The 20,213-nt window shown below is 41.9% G+C and overlaps 1 protein-coding gene across 1 annotated transcript in view; it reads left to right on the top strand.

Moving 5' to 3' along the window:
- Positions 1–20,213, top strand: part of LOC309697206 (uncharacterized protein) — a 39,870-nt gene that overhangs the window by 3,469 nt on the left and 16,188 nt on the right. Inside the window, exons 3-7 of the mRNA XM_082518932.1 lie at positions 1,260–1,381; positions 1,915–2,253; positions 2,481–2,633; positions 3,208–3,309; positions 4,122–4,156. Of these exons, the coding sequence (XP_082375058.1) occupies positions 1,260–1,381; positions 1,915–2,253; positions 2,481–2,633; positions 3,208–3,309; positions 4,122–4,156 (751 nt within the window). The remainder of the gene's footprint in view (positions 1–1,259; positions 1,382–1,914; positions 2,254–2,480; positions 2,634–3,207; positions 3,310–4,121; positions 4,157–20,213) is intronic.

Here is a 20,213-nt window from a genome sequence, read left to right on the forward strand (position 1 = left end):
CATCACTACCTAACAAGTTTAACTGTCTTCAGAATATTGCAGAGGCCTTATTGACAGTATTTGGCTATACATATCTGTGTTTCTAGCTGTATGCCCTAAATGATTTCTAGCTGTATGCCCTAAATGATTTCTAGCTGTATACCCTAAATAATCTCTAGCTGCAGCTAGAGATCATTTAGGGCATACATGTATGCCATAAATGATTTCTAGCTAGAGTAAAGAGCCACGCTCCAACTGATGTTTAACCAGTATTTTTTTTTACCTCCTCTTCACCAGCAAACACAGATATTGTGTCAGCAAAATAAAATTACAACCCAAACAAAAACGTATCGCGTGCGCCTTTCTACCAAATATTCAGGAGCAATTGCTTGTCTGTACTTTTGTACTCTGTGTGCAACTCTTATAATAGGCTGGGAGTATGCTTGTGCTGTGAGGTCCTTGCCTCCACGTGGTTATGTAACTGAGCGGTGGACAGGATACATTTATATTTATTATGATTTATATATATATATATATAGTCTACTTCTTTTGTATCTTTTTGACCTGGGGTTACAATTTCTTGTGAACGGGTAAAATAAAAACATAACATATATAAGGTTATTCTGTTTGGTCAGAGTTTTGTTACAACACAATATTAAAAAAATAAACTTCAAATAAAGAAGAAAAGAATTATTACAAAAGTAAACACTTGGTAAATATTTTCCTTTCCTCCATTATTGTGTTTAGGTTTGGGTAGAGAATGCATGAATTTCTGAACATTAAAAGATGTTATGATACACAATTTAAAATAGAAATTTTAAATAAATAAAGATTTTATTTCTGAGTCTTGTGATAAATGAAATATTAAATATTGTTTGTTTGTATACTGCCCCTCTTTAGTTTCCAAAGTCTTTAACTGACTTTCATTCATTTGTTATTTTTATGTCTGTTTCATCAGACATAATGTATTGAGACCAAATAGTTAAACAACGGTGCATTTTATTGATCAAAAGTTCCAGATATGCCTCTGTGAAGAACATTTTTGCAGAGCAGATGCAAAAATAGCCTTTAGGAAGATTGTAGTGTTGTGTTTGATCTGATGAAAATGGAGGACTGACAGCATTTTAGTATAATGAGCAAGTCTAGTTTATAACTAATAATGGATAATTGTAGTTCAGTAAACCTCAAGCAGTCGGTTTCTTTTGAGCCATAAAGAAACACTGTTGCAATAGTGTGTGTGTGTGTGTGTGTGTGTGTGTGTGTGTGTGTGTCTTTTGAAGGCGTGACCACCTCATTAAGAGAAGTAAGAAGTTCCTGGTTTGCAGTAAAGAAAGAAACGAAGCAGCATTAAACCATCAGAGCTCTGAGATGAAACACACTTTGCTCTGCTTCATCTTCCTCAGTGAGTAAATTCTCTTCTTATTTCTGTCACTTTCTCTGTTCTAAGTCTTATTTACCTTCACTTTATTGTCATTTGTATGTAATCAGCTGGTTTTACAACTTGCTTCACTTTGTTCTCTCTCATACAAATTATTTCGTTCTGTGATTAAACTGAGTGTTTGGAAAAGAGTCACTCAAACATGCAGTTCATAGAAAGGACACTTTTTAATAGTTATAAAAAGATAAAACCCTGAAATATAAACATACGTCGAATTCAAAGGTTTACACAAACTTCTGCTTTTGCATCACTGCATTGTGCAAATCATTTTGATTCCACTTTTAACCCCAGAAATGACTTTTTGAATTTTTATTGTACATTTAGTCTGCAATCAAATATTTTTTTTTCTCTATCCTTCTGAACATCTTAGTAGAGCTCCTTAAGCAACACTGAATTATTATTTATTTCATATACTGAAGAGGAACAACACAGTGACAACCATCTGTCTTAGTTTAACATATAAGAAGATTGTAACTAATGACTGTTCATCCTTTCAGCAGCACTTCAGGATGGAAACACTGGTTTGGTCAAAGCACAAACTCTCCCTCACAGAGCAGAGGAAGGAGGAAACATCACAGTTAAATGCAGCTTTTATTTCTCTGGAAGCAGGAAACTCTTCTGTAAGAAAAAATGTGAGGATGGAAACATTCTTGTTGAAACATCTGATGATGCAGCTCAGAACGGCAGATACAGCATTAAATATGAAAACTCAAATAATATTATGTATGTGAGCATCACACAGCTGAAACAGTCTGACTCAGGACGGTACAGGTGCTCTTTGGAGAGAACTTTGGTTCGAGATGGAAACGATGATTTTGAGCTGATTGTCACAGAAGGTGAGTTTCTGCTAACAGTCGTGTTTGTCTTTGAAGGTGTGACAGAAGCTTCACGTCTCAAAAGCAGCTACTTTTCCTTCAAATCACCTACAGATGTTATATTTATCTGAAACATCAAGTTTCATCAGTTCTGCTGTCAAACAGCCCATAACCACGTCAGTCACATGCAGATATATAAACTGCTTCAAGTGGTCTTATTATGACTCTGATGGTTTCATTGTTCACAGCTTCAACCACTTCAACACCAAACGGGACTCTGAGACCTTTTTCAGCTTCAGTGTTTCTCTCATCAGCCTCCACACCACCAACAGCACAGAGTTTAAGCTCAACTTCAGGAAGCTCCACACCTTCATCAGCGTCCTCTGAAACCAAACATGCAGGTACAATATACTGGGTGGCTGTCACTCAGGAGGTAGAGCCTGTCATCTGCTAATTGGAGGGCCAGTCGTTTGATCCCAAATTCCAGTGTGCTCATCAGTGTCACTGTTGGATAGAAAGCACAAAAGTGTTTGTCTAAAAAGATGAATAAGGCAGGTCATATGAGTGCTCGAGTAGAAAAGGGCTTTGGGTTCATAATGTGTTTTTATCAGAGAACTACAAAAGAATGACACATTAAGAGCTGTGGAAGAAGCACTCAGATCTTTAAGTGACTTAAATGAGAAGCAGGTGCTCAATGCAGAAAAACTTAGTGAAAAAGTAAACAGTTTCTATGCTTTTGAGTAACTACTTCATTAAATAATTTAATGCAGAAGGAAACTGAAGTCAGTGGTTTTAAATAAAAATTGTTCCATCATGCTTGATAAACAGTTTGTCAGGTAATGTTTGAGGAACTGTTTTCAATCTAAAAATACACATTACTCTGTATGTGCACAACTTTACTGCTAAATGAACAGATGTTGAGACCACATGTTTACACTGTGAGTAAAAGAAATCTTCTCTGTTAAACTCCTGCAGATGTGCTGATTTATGTGGGTCTGATTCTGCTCGTTATGATCGTCGTCTTATCAGCAGCTCTGCTGATTTTCTACATGAAGAGAAGGACCACTAAACCCAGAGGTGAGGCTACAGGAAACAAACACAGTGTTTTCATCACATTTCATCACAGTAAAAATTATTTTCTCACTTTTTCATGCTTGGATTAAATATTCTGTCAATCAACGCAAATGTCAACATGCAGCATGTGTAATATGCTCCTTTGTTCAGTGTATTGTCATCATAAACACCTTTAAAGCAGATTATTTACCAAAGTGTAATTGTCATTTAGATTTATACAGGGAGAACAAATAGAAAAGATTTTTCTCTTCCCCAGTTTTCCACCTTTTGTTGTATAAAATCAGTGTAACTCTGATCCAGTCACCACGATGAGAGTGTGTCTACGTCATGTTAACACCAGATAATCTCAGACTGACAGAGCTGCTGTGAAAACAGACCGTTGGACTGAAAGGTGTTACTGATCTGATGGTGACGATCACCAACAGAGTCTCACTTGGATATGTTCAAAAATAATCCTTCAAAATCACAGTTTTATCAAATAACCATAAAACAAACAGGGAAACATGGCACCATGGTTGATCTGTCTCAGCTCAGAATGTCCCAGTTTGCATGAATTAAGTCAAGTGTGACGTTTCTGTCACGCTGTTTTCACCTTGGTAGTTCAGTCTGTTTGTAAAAAGAGCACCGGATGTTCATTTATGACTCACAACAGAAACTGACTGATATGATTTTGATTCTTTATCAGTCATGTGTCTTATCTAACTGTAGTTCATATGTAGTTTTTCATATCGTTCCTGAGTTTAGTTCCTCAGGTTCTTCTTCCTGTTATGTGCCTTAAAGACAGCTGTTTATTTTCTGACCTGCATGTTTTTCAGGACCTCCTGTGGAAACAGAGTATGCTGACATGCAGGTGAGTTTTAGGACCTGTGACACACATCAGCTTCATTATTGTTTGCTTTGTATCTGTCAGCTGGTTTGTTCTCCTGCTGAAGACCATCGGGTTCTATGAAGATATTGGAAAGTGTGACATACCGTGCAGGTCACTTTCTGTAGAAGTGTCTTCAGTTTATGCCACCACCAACGACCCCCAGGCAGATGGAGTTGAAATTATAGACCTCACACCCGCGTTCTCTTTTGACATTGGGGCAGAGGCTGGTAGGAGGAGTTGGCTGTCTGGTCGGGATCTGGGATGCAGGGCTTCCCTGCTGCTGCAGGGGCAGTCTGCTTGTCTCCACCCCAGGGAAAAGGGGTAACATCTCCTGGGTCTAGGGGCGGATTGCCCCTCTGGGGGCGAGGGTACCTGGACCTGGTGTGTAGAGTATGCTTGGGGAGTGTGAGTGTGTGTACGGTGTCCTTTTCTGTTTGTCTCTACGTTGGACGAGCGCTGAGTATTTGTATATGTGTGCATGAGGATGGGAATGCATGCTTGTGTCTGTGTGTCAGGTTGGGTATTAGACTCCATCTCTCTGGGAAGATCTCAACACACTCCCTGTCAGTGGCAGATGCCCTCAGCCGTCGGTGGTTGGTGTGTCTCAGTGTTGGGGGCTGGGCGCTCAGGTATGTACTGGCTCACACCTGGTAGCTGCTTGGCAGGGCCTGGTGCCTGTGGCTCAGGGTGGGGCAGTTGTGGATGGTCCTCCTTGGGCTCGTGCTCTGGGGGCCTCTGAATGTCTGGGGTTTGGATCTCCTGCATGCATGCTCATGCCCTGGGGAACGGGGCTATGGCTCCCCACACCTTCTAGCGGACTGTTACATGGAGTAACCTTTTGAATACAAGCACGCTCACGCATACAGGTTTGCACACAGGTGTGCACACAGGTGCTCACAGACACAAACTATATCTTTCTGCTACCTCAAAGCACATCGTGCACTGTTGGTCACGTGCTGCACAATAACATTCAATATTTAGTATTTACTGTTGGTTAACACTTATCTAGGTTATTGCTGTGGTGTTGTGTTTATTGTGTTGCTCTCTTTTTGCTTGTTTTCTTTTTTTCTCTTTCAACAGCTGAGCGAGTGGATTTTTTTAGTGTCTCTCTCTCTCTCTCTCTCTCTCTCTCTCTCTCTCTCTCTCTCTCTCCCCCCCCCCCCCCAAGGCATGTCTGCCCGGTCTGTAATAACTTGAAATAAAATAAATAAATAATAACAACAAAGTCCATAATGATCCACTGGTCAAAATAAATCCATTGGACATCTTTCTTGGCCTCCAGACAATAATTCTGATTACTTTAGCAATCACAATTATTGTCTGAATTATTAAAGTATCAAATGGGACAGGCAAAACATATACATGTATGTATACAAACACACACATATATCTATAGATATATATACACATATATATAAACACCTTTCTGGTGGAAAACAGGTCTATCAACAGTTGTTTTGTTGCAAAAGTATTTTGAAAGATGATTTCAGAGGCTTTATGATAATTAAAGGGTTGTTTTGGTTTTCATATATTTAAGATTTTTTTTAATTATAACATATTTTTGGAGTCTAATGTTTGATCTCACCTCTTTATCTCTTTAAGGCAGATAACCTCTGCTACGCTGAAGTGCATTTTCCCCACATTCCTGTCACCAACAGCGCCCCCTGTGGTGAAGCAACTGATGTTGTCTACTCAATGCCTCAGGTGGACCTGAGTACTGCCATCCTCACCAAAGATGCTTCACCTCCTCTGTACGCTACTGTTGCCTCACTATGAATTACATCAGTAGTGTTTTTTTTAAATCTGTCCTGTCCCGCAGAATAATGGTCTGAATACTTTGTTGTGCCAAACATATTTGCTTTCCCAAGAGGAGCACCATAGACTCTTTTTAGGTTTTTGTTTTATTTATTTATTTTATTTTATTATTCATATTTTTCTCTGTATAGATATTAAGCTGGAATAGACAGGGGGTGAGGGATGAATTGGCAAAAGACAGGAGAAGAAATCAGAGGACTAGAAGAAGAAAAAGGAAAGAAAAACGAGAGAAAACAATGAGGGTGGGGGAAAAATCGAGTTTGAAGCATGCAGTTATATAGCCTGAGGTTAAAGTTGTTTTTATTAGAGCTGCTTATAATTTAGCTCAACAGATATATAATATAAAAATGTTGCTTTTATGATTCTGGATGAATTTAGTGAAACGATTGCAGAAAACAGACTGCTTGGAAACAAGATATCTTTCAAGGAAGACGAAAAGTGAAGAGATGCAGTAATCTACATGTTTTTAATGAAAATAAACATGAACATTGGCACTTTTGACAGTGTATGTTTTTTTTTATAAAATAATTTATAAATATTAGAATACGCACATTTCCTTCACTTCTGCAGTGGAAATATTTAGACTCAGCTTCTTCATAAAAACAATATTGTAAAAGAAAGCAACAGGATTTCTTAAACTTTTTGAAGATGTTTCATCTTCAGTTCTAAAAACCCAGAGGTGGAGAATCCCAGGTGTTTGAATCCTAGTGGTCATTGGCCCACTATTGATCATGTGCCTCATCAAATGAGCCAAGGTGTGAAAAACAATTTTGGGTGAAGCCATATTTATTGCCCCACACCATCATGTGATCTACTGAGGTCACCCAATGCAAGGTGTGAGTTAGGATTGAAGGACCTGGGAAGGGATCTCAAAACTGGTTTGTCGGTGGCTGATAGGTGAGCTCATAAATCACCACCTCTGTTCAATGATGGTCATTTACAGTGGACATAGACGGCCACTTTAGAAACACCTGTCTTCTTGGTCCGAAATGGGAACACTGGCACTCTTTAAAATATGTATTTCGTCTTTAAAGAATAAGGTGCAGATGTATATCTGAGTCTCGTCCTGTCGAAGTGGCTCTTCTATGTTTGTCATGCTTTTATGGGGTGGATGCTCCATGGACTCACTGCACACCATACACAATGTTGCTAAGGTGTTGTATTTATTGCCTGTTTTTTTCTAGCTTTCCAAGTTTGTAATTTGTTCCTGTTATTTATCGATTAGCTTGTGTTTGAGATTTTTTTCCCTTGGGGTGAGCTAGTGTTTGTCTTAGGGTCTGTCCTGGGGCCTGTTCTTCGTACGTCGCTTACTACATCCAAGACCAAACCATCGCGCTAACCGTGAGCTCGCTAATCCGGTTCCCCGAACACACCTGCTGTTGACGATCAGTACAGCTGGACGCAGGAATGTGACATCACTGGGTGTCGTAAAAGGGGCTACGCATCGATAGTAGAAACATTGATCGGCAACCCGCTGATTGGTCGGCGAAAATGTCCAAGGGGCGTGCTCGGTATTTTCCGGCAGCAGAGCAAGAACTCATGAGTGAGGGATTTCAGGAGTTTCAGAGTTTAATTAAAACGCAAGAGAACACTGCAAAGGCTGCAAAAGCAAGGAGAGAGGGCTGGCAGAAAGTTGCTGACAAATCAAACTCGTAGGTAATTTAATAATAATAATAATAATGGATTGGATTTATATAGCGCTTTCCAAGGCACCCAAAGCGCTTTACGATACCACTATTCATTCACTCCCACATTCACACACTGGTGGAGGCAGCTACGGTTGTAGCCAGGCTGCCATATCGCGCCATCGGCCCCTCTGGCCAACACCAGTAGGCGGTAGGGTAGATCTATCATATGACACTATATTGTCCAATATCATATGGCATTATATTATATTATAATATGTTATATTATATCCCCTTTCACATTAGAGCCACAACAGGACCCACAAGAACATGGGAACAAGTAAAAGTGGAATACAGGAGTATTCTACAGAATGGTAATATTTATCTCTTAGATTGCTTTGCGTCTCTTGGCAAGGTAATACTGGCCTGTAATACTCTGTTAGTTTGTTCATAACAGCAACCAAGAAAAGGGCAGAGGAAAAAAAGACAGGTGGTGGTCCTGCACCCCCTCGTCAACAAGTTGGTTAAGTAAATAATACCCTCACGGGAAAATCGATATCTCTCTATGAGCACACTGTCGCGCTGAGCTAAAGGATCCTGTCTGTCCCGCAATATACGCTGGATTCTGAGGACTCTCCTTATCAATCTTGCACCTTCCGCAATGGGTTGGTCGCGTATACGGACAGGACATGGCTGCGACAGACTTCCCAAATCCACCTTCGCTTTTATAGCCGTGGTCTCTCATCTTGATTACACGAAGTAATTTACAATTACTACTCTGAAATATGAATTACATCTGTAATAATCACATACATGTAATAGAATGTTAATAGTTCATTTCCCTTTTTTAGGAAATGACCTGTATGTATCTGTGTGACATCAATAAAAGGATCAAGTGCTGCATTATCTTTAGTTACATTGATAATATTTATTTATGGTGAAACAGTGGAAAAATATCGCTGTTGCTTTAGTATAAATGAAGCGGACATACCTGCGTGGCCGCGATCTAATCCTGTTTACATAAAGTAAACCTGCTCCCGAGCAGGTTTACGCTTACGGCTCTGTTGCTATGACAGCAAGTCCCGGATGAGCTTCGGGGAACCGACTGATCCAGGATCACGCGAAATCGTCAACAATCTAATCCAGCTAACTTACTTAGCGAGGTACGAAGAACAGGCCCCTGGTCTGAAGTACACTGGCATGCCATGCTTAGAGAAAAATTGTCCTGAGTTTAGCTGAAAACCTGCCACATAAGGGAGCTCTTGGCGGTGGCGGATGCATCTCTCACTCTCTCCCTCCCTTATCTTTCCTGCTTGGCTTCTATGTCCTTGTCTAGTCTCGTCTAACTCTAACCCTCAGAGCTCAGTCTTGCTCTCTAAAACCTGATTTGATCAACTGGTCCCTTAACAAAATTGACACCCTACCCTCGACCAGAAGCCTAGGCTCGGAGAGCCTGATTGTCCTGCAGAGACGTTTGCTGCTGGATACTCAATGGTCGGTTGCGTCGGGTGCTTGGCGACACTCTCGATGGAGGACACTGAATGACATCTACCTTTTTCGGAACCATGATAACAGAGCTCTGGCTGATCGGAGCTGGCTCGGACCAGGCTTATCGAAGAACAAAGAAAGTGGTTACAGCTGTTCAAAACCCCACAAGGCTGGCTGACATGATTGACAAAGGGCAAGCCATGAGTACTGAGACTGTGTTTATTGAACGCAATATGGCTTTGCAACGGGAAATTAATAGACCTGGTGACCAGTGGTCGACATTAAGAACAACTGCAACTTCTTTAATGCTACCTGTTCCGACCTGTCTCCCCAATGTGATGTTTGTGTAATGTATGAATGGTTGGAAGGGGTCCAAATAAAGGATTCATCATCAAAATACTGTTATTCCAGCAACATGTTGTTAATCATTTTTACCTTTTTACTTCTTATGTATTCAATTATTAAATGTACAAAGTAGCAACAAAAAAATATTTCTGTATATCTAAATTACGTGATGTTCTGACTACAACGCTGCTAAGCAGCTGCATGGCTCATCAAATAAATTAAGTTAATATAGGACTGAAATTGGAAACAGTATGTGTCAATGCAAGATTTAAATAAAAGTGACAGTTGGAAGCAGAAAAAAACCTCTTACACTCATACAGAAAGTTTTACAACATCAGTTCCTTAATTTTTACTGTGAAATAAAAACTGTACTCCATTGTAGCCATAGAAACTACACATCCAGTATAGTATAGTATAGTATAGTATTTATTTATTGTCATTGTCGGAACAATGAAATTGCATTTGGGGCTTCCATACAACCCCAAAAAAAGAAGAAAATAATAAATACCCCTTAAAACCCAAGTGTACATATTTAACCCAGTGTGACTCCAATGCAATAAGACAATCCTTAGCAATAACATGAGAACATGACACGTAATGTTCGTAGAAATTCAGACAGAGACCTGAGAAACATGACAGAGTACAACAATGCAACCCATTCAATATTATTGTACTGTGAGATATGATATCAGATATGATAGTTATCTATTTAAGAAAGAGGGGGGGGGGGGGGGGGGGCAGGAGGGGGAAGAGAATAAAGATATGATGCACCAATGCAGACCAGTTCATTGCTATTAAGAAGTTGGATATGGTTATTGTCCGTGAGAGGGGGGCAGAGAGTTCAGGAGCCTCACAGCCTGTGGATACAGGCTGTTGGCCAGTCTGGATGTTCTGGCCTGTATAGACCTGTACCTTCTCCCTGAGGGCAGCAGATGGAAAAGGTGGCGCGCAGGGTGATGTTGGTCCCGCAGGATACTGTGCACCCTCCTCAGACAGCGAGTGGGGAAGATATTACTGATCTCTGGCAGACTTGTTCCAATAATTCTGCCAGCTTCTTTCACCACCCGCTGGAGTGCTTGCTGATCGGCCTTGGTGCAGCTGGGGAACCACACTAGAAATCCATACGTCAGAACGCTGCTGATGGCACAGTTGTAGAAGTTCAACATCAGAGATCTGGGAATGTGTGCGCTCCGCAGTCTCCTCAGGTAGTAGAGGCGCTGTTGGGCCTTCCGTGCAACTGAGGTGATATGGTTGCCCCAGGACAGGTCCTCGGTCACAGTTACCCCCAAGAATTTAAAACTGCTCACCCTCTCCACCGCCTCACTGCCAATGAAGAGAGGCAGATGGTTGTTATGACCCTTCTTCCGGAAATCTACAATGATCTCCTTGGTCTTTTTGGTGTTTAAGACCAAGTTATTGTCGTGGCACCATGACTCTAGTTGTTGCACCTCTGTCCTATAGTTTGTCTCATCGTTGTTGGATATAAGTCCGAGCACTGTAGTGTCATCTGCAAACTTAACAATGAGATTGGACGCGCAGGAGGAAATACAGTCATGGGTGAAGAGAGTGTATAGCAGAGGGCTTAGAACACACCCCTGAGGGGCACCGGTGTTGACCACAAGGGTGGAAGAGGTGTTCTTACCCACTCTGACACTCTGTCTACGGTTAGTGAGGAAGTCCACAATCCAGTTGCACAGAGAGGAGTTAAGTCCCAGTTGGTGGAGTTTGGGACGGAGTTTGTATGGCCGGATGGTATTAAAAGCCGAGCTGTAGTCTACAAAGAGGAGCCGTGCATAGGTGTTCCTGTGTTCCAAGTGCTTCAGTAATGTGTGCAGCACTGTGGCGATCGCATCCTCGGTTGACCGGTTCTCCCTGTATGCAAACTGGTGCGAGTCCAGGGATGGTGGAAAAGCAGCTCTGATGTGTTTAATGACCAGTCTCTCCAGGCATTTGGCGGGAATGGGGGTGAGTGCCACAGGTCTGAAATCGTTCAGACATGTGACATTTGACTGTTTTGGGATGGGAACGATGGTTGCTGCTTTGAAACAGGATGGTACCAGTGAACAGGACAACGAGGTGTTATATATACAGTGGGGCAAAAAAGTATTTAGTCAGCCACCGATTGTGCAAGTTCCCCCACTTAAAATGATGACAGAGGTCAGTAATTTGCACCAGAGGTACACGTCAACTGTGAGAGACAGAATGTGAAAAAAAAATCCATGAATCCACATGGTAGGATTTGTAAAGAATTTATTCGTAAATCAGGGTGGCAAATAAGTATTTGGTCAATAACAAAAATACAACTCAATACTTTGTAACATAACCTTTGTTGGCAATAACAGAGGTCAAACGTTTACTATAGGTCTTTACCAGGTTTGCACACACCGTAGCTGGTATTTTGGCCCATTCCTCCATGCAGATCTTCCCGAGAGCAGTGATGTTTTGGGGCTGTCGCCGAGCAACACGGACTTTCAACTCCCGCCACAGATTTTCTATGGGGTTGAGGTCTGGAGACTGGCTAGGCCACTCCAGGACTTTCAAATGCTTCTTACGGAGCCACTCCTTTGTTGCCCGGGCGGTGTGTTTTGGATCATTGTCATGTTGGAAGACCCAGCCTCGTTTCATCTTCACAGTTCTCACTGATGGAAGGAGGTTTTGGCTCAAAATCTCACGATACATGGCCCCATTCATTCTGTCCTTAACACGGATCAGTCGTCCTGTCCCCTTGGCAGAAAAACAGCCCCATAGCATGATGTTTCCACCCCCATGCTTCACAGTAGGTATGGTGTTCTTGGGATGCAACTCAGTATTCTTCGTCCTCCAAACACGACGAGTTGAGTTTACACCAAAAAGTTCTACTTTGGTTTCATCTGACCACATGACATTCTCCCAATCCTCTGCTGTATCATCCATGTGCTCCCTGGCAAACTTCAGACGGGCCTGGACATGCACTGGCTTCAGCAGCGGAACACGTCTGGCACTGCGGGATTTGATTCCCTGCCGTTTTAGTGTGTTACTGATGGTGACCTTTGTTACTTTGGTCCCAGCTCTCTGCAGGTCATTCACCAGGTCCCCCCGTGTGGTTCTGGGATCTTTGCTCACCGTTCTCATGATCATTTTGACCCCACGGGATGAGATCTTGCGTGGAGCCCCAGATCGAGGGAGATTATCAGTGGTCTTGTATGTCTTCCATTTTCTGATGATTGCTCCCACAGTTGATTTTTTCACACCAAGCTGCTTGCCTATTGTAGATTCACTCTTCCCAGTCTGGTGCAGGTCTACAATACTTTTCCTGGTGTCCTTCGAAAGCTCTTTGGTCTTGGCCATGGCGGAGTTTGGAGTCTGACTGTTTGAGGCTGTGGACAGGTGTCTTTTATACAGATGATGAGTTCAAACAGGTGCCATTCATACAGGTAACGAGTGGGGGACAGAAAAGCGTCTTACAGAAGACGTTACAGGTCTGTGAGAGCCAGAGATTTTCCATGTTTGAGGTGACCAAATACTTATTTTCCACCCTAATTTACGAATAAATTCTTTACAAATCCTACCATGTGAATTCATGGATTTTTTTTTCACATTCTGTCTCTCACAGTTGACGTGTACCTCTGGTGCAAATTACTGACCTCTGTCATCATTTTAAGTGGGGGAACTTGCACAATCGGTGGCTGACTAAATACTTTTTTGCCCCACTGTAGAGGTGAAGACGTCCGCCAGGTCCGCAGCACAGTCTTTTAGTACCCGGCCCAGCACTCCATCTGGCCCGGCCGCCTTCCTGGTGTTAATGCTCCGGAACACACGCCTCAGCTCATGAGTGCTCAGGACTGGAGCAGGATCGGTTGAGGGGAGAGGGGACAGGACAGGGTCGGTGTTCTCCCTGTCAAAACGGGCATAAAAGAGATTTAGATCCTCAGCCAGAGTAGAACTGTCGGCTGAGGGTGATGGTGTTCTCCTTTTGTAGTCCGTGATAGCCCTGATGCCCTCCCAGACCTGCCTTGGGTTTGTGTTGTTCTCAGACCTGGCCTCGATACGCCTCCTGTGCTGCTGCTTGGCAGTCTTGATGCCTCTTCTCAGGTTGGCCCTGGCAGCACTGTATGCCTCCTGGTCCCCCAGTGAAGCTGCAGTAGTCTTACAAGGTATTGTAGGCGGGTAGAAGCATTCAAGGTCAACTTTCTCATACAAACAATACTTACTGTTGTTGCAAATGAATTTAATGCCACATATTCTTAACAGGCTTTTCCTCTTTTATTTCAACTTTAGAGGCTTAGATGTCATTTGTACGAAAATAGCAACATAAAAAATGTTTCCAAAGATTAACATGACGTACTCATCTCTGTTGTTGAAAATAAAAATAAGTCAACATAAAAAGAACGTACAGTATAAAAGCAGTAACTATAAACAACGACGACCGCTATACAGACAGCATTACAATGCTCAAAGAAAAATATAATAACAGTAAATACTCCAAGCAAACTAAATAAAGCATGTGCATGTGCAATTAAAATAAAAGTGACAGGTTTTTAAAAAAATAAATGTCAGGGCATTGAAGGTAAACAGACAGAGGGAGAGGATGGTGATCACCTGACAAAATAAAAACAATGTGGGCTTTATAGATATATGGGAAACTTTCTGGGGAAAACCTGGCATTGTCAGGAGAGACAGCATCCATCCCACTTCGTATGGACCTGCTCTAATTTCTAGCCAATCTAGCCAAATGTAATAAAGACCCCAAAATGTGACTAATCAGAGGTGTGACCAGGAAGCAGAGTTCAAATCAAATCACTTTTATTGTCACATCACATGTGCAGGTACACTGGTACAGTACATGTGAGTGAAATTCTTGTGGGCGAGCTTCACAAGCAACACAGTTGTGCAAAAATACAAAAACGTAAAATACTCAATGGTCGGTTGCGTCGGGTGCCTGGTGAAGCTGCAGAGTTGCAGTCTCCTGTTATCGACCCCCAAAAATGTGAACGTGTGAAAATGAAAGCCTTAACATGGCTTTTAATCTATTATTAGACTCAACTGGCTTCTCTCAAAATGTAAAGAGCCCACTATAAAAAAAAACCCGTCTATATACCCCGTATAAAAAAGCCATCTGTAAAACTAGAACCTCTTACTATTCTTCACTGATTGCAGAAAATAAGATGAACCCTAGGTTTGTCTTCAGCGCTGTAGCCAGGCTCACAAAACGTCAGATCTCTGTTGAGGCAGAGATTAATTAGTTCATTTAACATTAACTAGACTTGGCTGACCAACCTGTGCACTGCCTGGCTTTATTACAAGAAGGCCTATGACTCGATGCCCCACACCTTGATCCTGGAATTCCTAGAATTGTACAAGATCAACAGGACCCTAAGAGCCTTCATCAGGAACTCAATGGGGATGTGGCGGACAACACTAGAGGCCTACTTCAAGCCAACAGCACAAGTCACCATGAAGTGTGGGATCTACCAATGAGATACTCTGACCCCACTGCTGTTCTGCATAGGCCTGAACCCCCTCATTGAGATCATTGGCAAGACTGGCTACGGATACTGACTATGGAATGGAGCAATCGTCAGCTCATCCTCTACATGGATCATCAGGCTGTATGCCAAGAGAGAATGAGACATCGATTCACTGATCCACACCACCAGGATATACAGCAACAACACTGGAATGTCGTTTGGACTGGAGAAGTGTAGTCGGATGATAAAAAAAAAAGAGAGAGAAGGTAGTCAGAACTGAGAGGATCAAACTACCAGAAGGGAACATTACAGACATGGAGCACAGCTACAAGTATCTGGGGATCCCACGGGCAAATGGGAACCACGAAGAGGCTGTTAGGAAAGCTGCAACCACACAGCAAATTCAAAAGTGTTAAATTTTTTGGTGTTAATAGTCTCCTTGCAAAAGTAGAGTTAATTTTACTCTAAGCAGAGTCACATTTTTTTAATGTAACTCTGAGGTGTAAAATGATAGTAGTTAAAATCGAGTGTTAAAAATGAGTGTTTCTCTGTCAAATCTGGAGGTGTTACAATGGAAACATTAACTCTTGACCTCTTAACTCTGAACTCCTAGAGGGGCTATGACACCAACAGAGTAAATTCACAGACTCCGCCCCCAGCACGGCTCCAATCGAAGCTGAAGTGAAGCCGTTTCAGAACATTTTGCTCTACATATTTGAGTTGTTTGCCATGCTTGGTAAGTCATTTTTTCAAAGATTGTTTCAATTATTATTATGAGCTTTTACTTCTGTGGCTCTTTGGAGTTGAGACAAAGCTGTGTGAAAGGCATTAGCAATGTTGCTCGGTGATAGCATAATATTCTGTTTTAGCTAGCTGAAAGGTATTGTTTGCCGGCAAATACCACAGCCTTGAAAAAAGCTTGCATGTGAATTTTCAGTCAAACTTTTGGTCAAATACGCCTAAAACAATGTCTAGAATGTGAAATGTTGGTGTAATGGTGCTACTTGAAGCCTGAAAACGATCGCCCATAAAAAAAAACCAAAAAACGAGCAAACAGCAGTAGCAGACGTCCTGACTGGATTCTACGTTAGCATTTAGATCCCTCCAGAGTTTTGTGCACACGGTTTAGGTAAAAATGAAAAAGGAAAATACTTTACACAAGTAATGGCTCAAAGAGGATTCCTTTTTTTTTTTTACTGTGCTGCAATTGTTTACTGGATTATTTGTGCCATTAATTAGTGTCAACTAATTTTTATTCGATCTCCACACAGGATATGCTTGTGAAGATGGAATATGGGGGAGAGCAGAAGTGCGTTGAAGTTCCACAAAGGGATGAATGAAGGACATGCATATTGTATTGAAGAAATAAGTGATGAGAATGCTGTTATTTGCATTTACCATGTCAGACCTTTTGATAAACAAAATTCTAATGAAAGTGAGAACATGTACACTGTTACATCTTTCAGAAAATGTTTTGAAATTGTGGTGCACAGTTCAGAATAAATGTTTTTCAAAAACCATTGCATCTTTTTAGCAAATGTTTATTTCCAAAAGAAATTTCTAGAAGTTCAGAACAGTAAAATTCCCGCTTTTTGGAATGAATTAGAAGATAACTCTTACGTAGTTAAACTAAAATACTCTTTGAGAGTTAATATATAAACTCTTAACACCGAGTGTTAAATTATCAACTCCAGACAGATTTGGTGTTTAACACTAAATCAGAGTTAACGTACCAACTCTCCAAAAAGAGTTAAATTAACACTCTCTGGTGTGGACCCATATAGACACTTTAATAGTGTTGAAATCAAATCTGACAGTGTTAATTTGGACATGCTGGATTTGCTGTGCACCAAGTATATGGTTATTAGTGAGTGTATGTTAAGCGGAAAGAAGGAGGCCAGGGACTGGCCTCAGGCAGCAGAAACCCAAGAAAGAGCAGGAAGAGGAGGAACCATCAAGACCCCCGGGCCAAATTTGGCCCACAGGCCAGAGTTTGACACCTATGCAATAGACACAGCTGTCAAGGCACACTACCCCTGCGGGCATACACTGACTTAGACTTTGCTCTCAAGACACTGACATGGAGTCTCACTCAATCATCTCGGGTCGGTGGATGCTTCACCACACCGTTAAGCATCCTCCTCGTGGTCTTCCGGCTACAGCCACTCCCACACACCTCCCTATACATACACGCATGGGAAAAAAAACTTGACAGCAGAGCAGTGCACACACATTTTCACAAAATATAAAAAAGTCCACAACTGCTCAGGGACCCTGGGTCGCTCAAGCCCAGGTCGCTGACAGTAACCCCCCCCCCCCCCCCCCCCCCCCCTCTAAGGACCGGCTCCTGAAGGCCCAAAAACAATCACCAACCAAAAACAGAGTTCAGACCAACCCAGGGTGGGTGGTGGGAGGTCTAGCACAGAGAGCTAGAGCCTTCCCAAAATAAACAAAAGAAAAAAACTCTTCCAGGTTCATACTCTCAAAATCCGACCACGCATCCACCAGCAGTATCTAAATAGACCCCACAAAATAGTGGAGTCCAGTGGCGGCCGCGTTGCAGCTCAGGCGGCCTGCAACGGGCCATGCTGGACGTGAACGTGCAGGCCGAGCAGGCCGTGCTGGACGTGGACCTTGTCCCTCCAACGTGCTGACCTCTGGCTCGGATTGACCGGGTCCCCCAGGCACGCTGACCTACGGCTCGTGCTTGGCAGTTTCCCTCAGCACTACAGCTGTATATTATCAGTCATCTCTCGTTGAAGCGTGTTCACTACAGCCGTTTCCATCATTTTCGCACCATTAACAACCGTGTGCCATCCTGCATTTCCCTCCTTTACATCATACTTACCCCACACTTCCTCTTCGCCTCTGTTCCCTCGAAGTCTGTCCATTGTCCACTGAAGTCTGCTTCAGTCGTCACTCTCTCCCCCTGGTGGCACTCTCTAACACTTAATCATACTTGCTGCAGAATTTCTCTTTATTCTAACTGAAATCCAACCTGTGGGGAAAACTCACTGACAACACTCATCATCACACCTTCAATATCCAGCTTTAATTTCATGATTCTGTCTGGCACTCTCTTCACCTTCACAACACTATTTATATACTCCTGCTTCAATATTACCCCTACTTAATTTCAGTTAATCATGGTAGAGCAGATTGAAACAAATGAATGATTATTTAAATGACACATGACATGATCCTCTATTTTAACATTGAAAACACATTATCCTGAGTTAAGCTCAGCCAGCAGTCCATGCAGATCAGCTGAAGCTCATCTAAACATGCTGTTGCAGAGAATTAAGGGGAAGCGGCGGTGAACTGTTGAAATGGTTAATATTAGCCAATCATGTAGCCTCAACACATACACACAGTTCTTACATGTACCTGTATACAGAAGTTTACAGCTCTTTACAAGCTGTGTTGTGAAACTTTGTGCATGCACAGCAGAAGTATAACAGCACATCACTGCGAGATGAAAAAACACTTTTTTGATGTGGTTATTAGTGAGAGTTTATTTTGTTATTCTTCTTCTTGGTTTAGTTTCTTGTTTAGTTTTTAATGTCTGACTGATCAGAGAAACTGCTCTCTGAACATGATCATTGTTTAAATAATCTAACATTTTACTTTTCATAAAAGTTTCATAAAAGTCCTGATCCTGAGGTTTGAAGGCGTGACCTCGTCATTAAGAGAAGTAAGAAGTTCCTTGTTTGCAGTAAAGAAAGAAGCGAAGCAGCAGTAAACCATCAGAGCTCTGAGATGAAACACACTTTGGTCTGCTTCATCTTCCTCGTGAGTAAATTCTCTTCTTATTTCTGTCACTGTACAATATCGAGTGCATAAGAGTCAGAGTTTCAGTAAGTGACAGTGAGGTGTCTATGAAGTGTTCAGCAGTTTGGTGACCTGATGGAAAAAGCTGTCCCTCAGTCTGCTGGTTTGGAACAGTACCTCCTGCCTGATGGAAGTAGTCCCTCCAGTCACAGTGCATGACTGGGGTGACTGGAGCTCCTACCCGCTTTACTGAGGCACCGCTTCTTGTAGATGTCCTGGAGGGAGGGAATCTCACCTCCAATTATCCTTTCAGAACAAGCAGTGCTGTTGCCATACCAGGTGGTGATGCATCCAGTGAGGATGCTCTCAATGGCACAGCGGTTGAAGGTCCTGAGGATGCGGGGGCTCATGCCGAATCTCTTTAGTATCCTGAGAAAGAAGAGGCGCTGTTGCGCCTTCTTCACTGTTTTGTTTATGTGTACTGACCACGTAAGATCCCCCACCAGATGTACAAGCAGGAAACGGAAGCTGCTCACTCTCTCCACAGCAGCGCCGCTGATGGTGATGGGGGTATGTGCTTCTCTATACCTCCGGAAGTCACTATCATCTCTTTTGTCTTTGTGATGTTGAGGGTGAGACACCAGTGTGTCAGGGCGCTGACCTCATCCCTGTAACCCATCTCATCGTCTTTGGTGAAAAGACCAACCACTGTTGGTCGCAAACTTCTAAATGATGTTGGAGTTGCTAGCGGCCGTGGTGTAGGTGTAGAGTGAGTACAGGAGAGGGCTCAGTGCACACCCTGGTGTTTTGCAACTGGCTTCCTCTGTCATCATTTTGGGTTGTTGGGATGTTTTGGGATTTCTGTCATTCATTTTTTTCTTTTTGGTTATTTTTGTATTATAGTTCTGTTCTCCTGTTCTGCATGTTTGGGTTCATCCTTGGTCAGTTTTGCAACGTCCTTCTACATTTCCTTGTTCTCTTTCACAGTTGTGAAGTTTGGAATTGAGTCACTCAAACATGGGCGATCAAACTGGTTTGAAACTAAAAATAATAAAATGATTTTGTGGAAACATTTTATTATTTTACAATTTTTGTTTTTTAATTCACATTGAATCTGTAATCAAATATTTTTCCTCTACTCTTCTTTGAAAGAGTATAATATAAGATATATTAATAGAGCTGATGAAACAACACTTTGTGTTTTATTTCTTCCTTTAATGAGCTGAAGAGCAACAGCACAGTGAGCGATGACAAACTCAAAATTAGTAGCACGTCCATAATGCTCATTTCACATAGAAACAGATGATGATGATGTCATCAAAGAGAAATAAAAGTCAAAATGAATTTTTGTATCTTTTTCACAACCTTAAACTCTGAATCTTCCCCAGCTTTCTGTTTGTTTATAAAAGAGGAAGTCTGCTGTTTGCAAAGCCAAATAAAAATTAACAATCACCTGTCACATTTAATCTATAGTAAGATTGTAACTAATGATTGTTCATCCTTTCAGCAGCACTTCAGGATGGAAACACTGGTTTGGTCAAAGCACAA

The sequence above is a fragment of the Aulonocara stuartgranti genome (assembly GCF_965226115.1).
Source record: "Aulonocara stuartgranti genome assembly, chromosome: 20".
NCBI lineage: Eukaryota > Metazoa > Chordata > Actinopteri > Cichliformes > Cichlidae > Aulonocara > Aulonocara stuartgranti.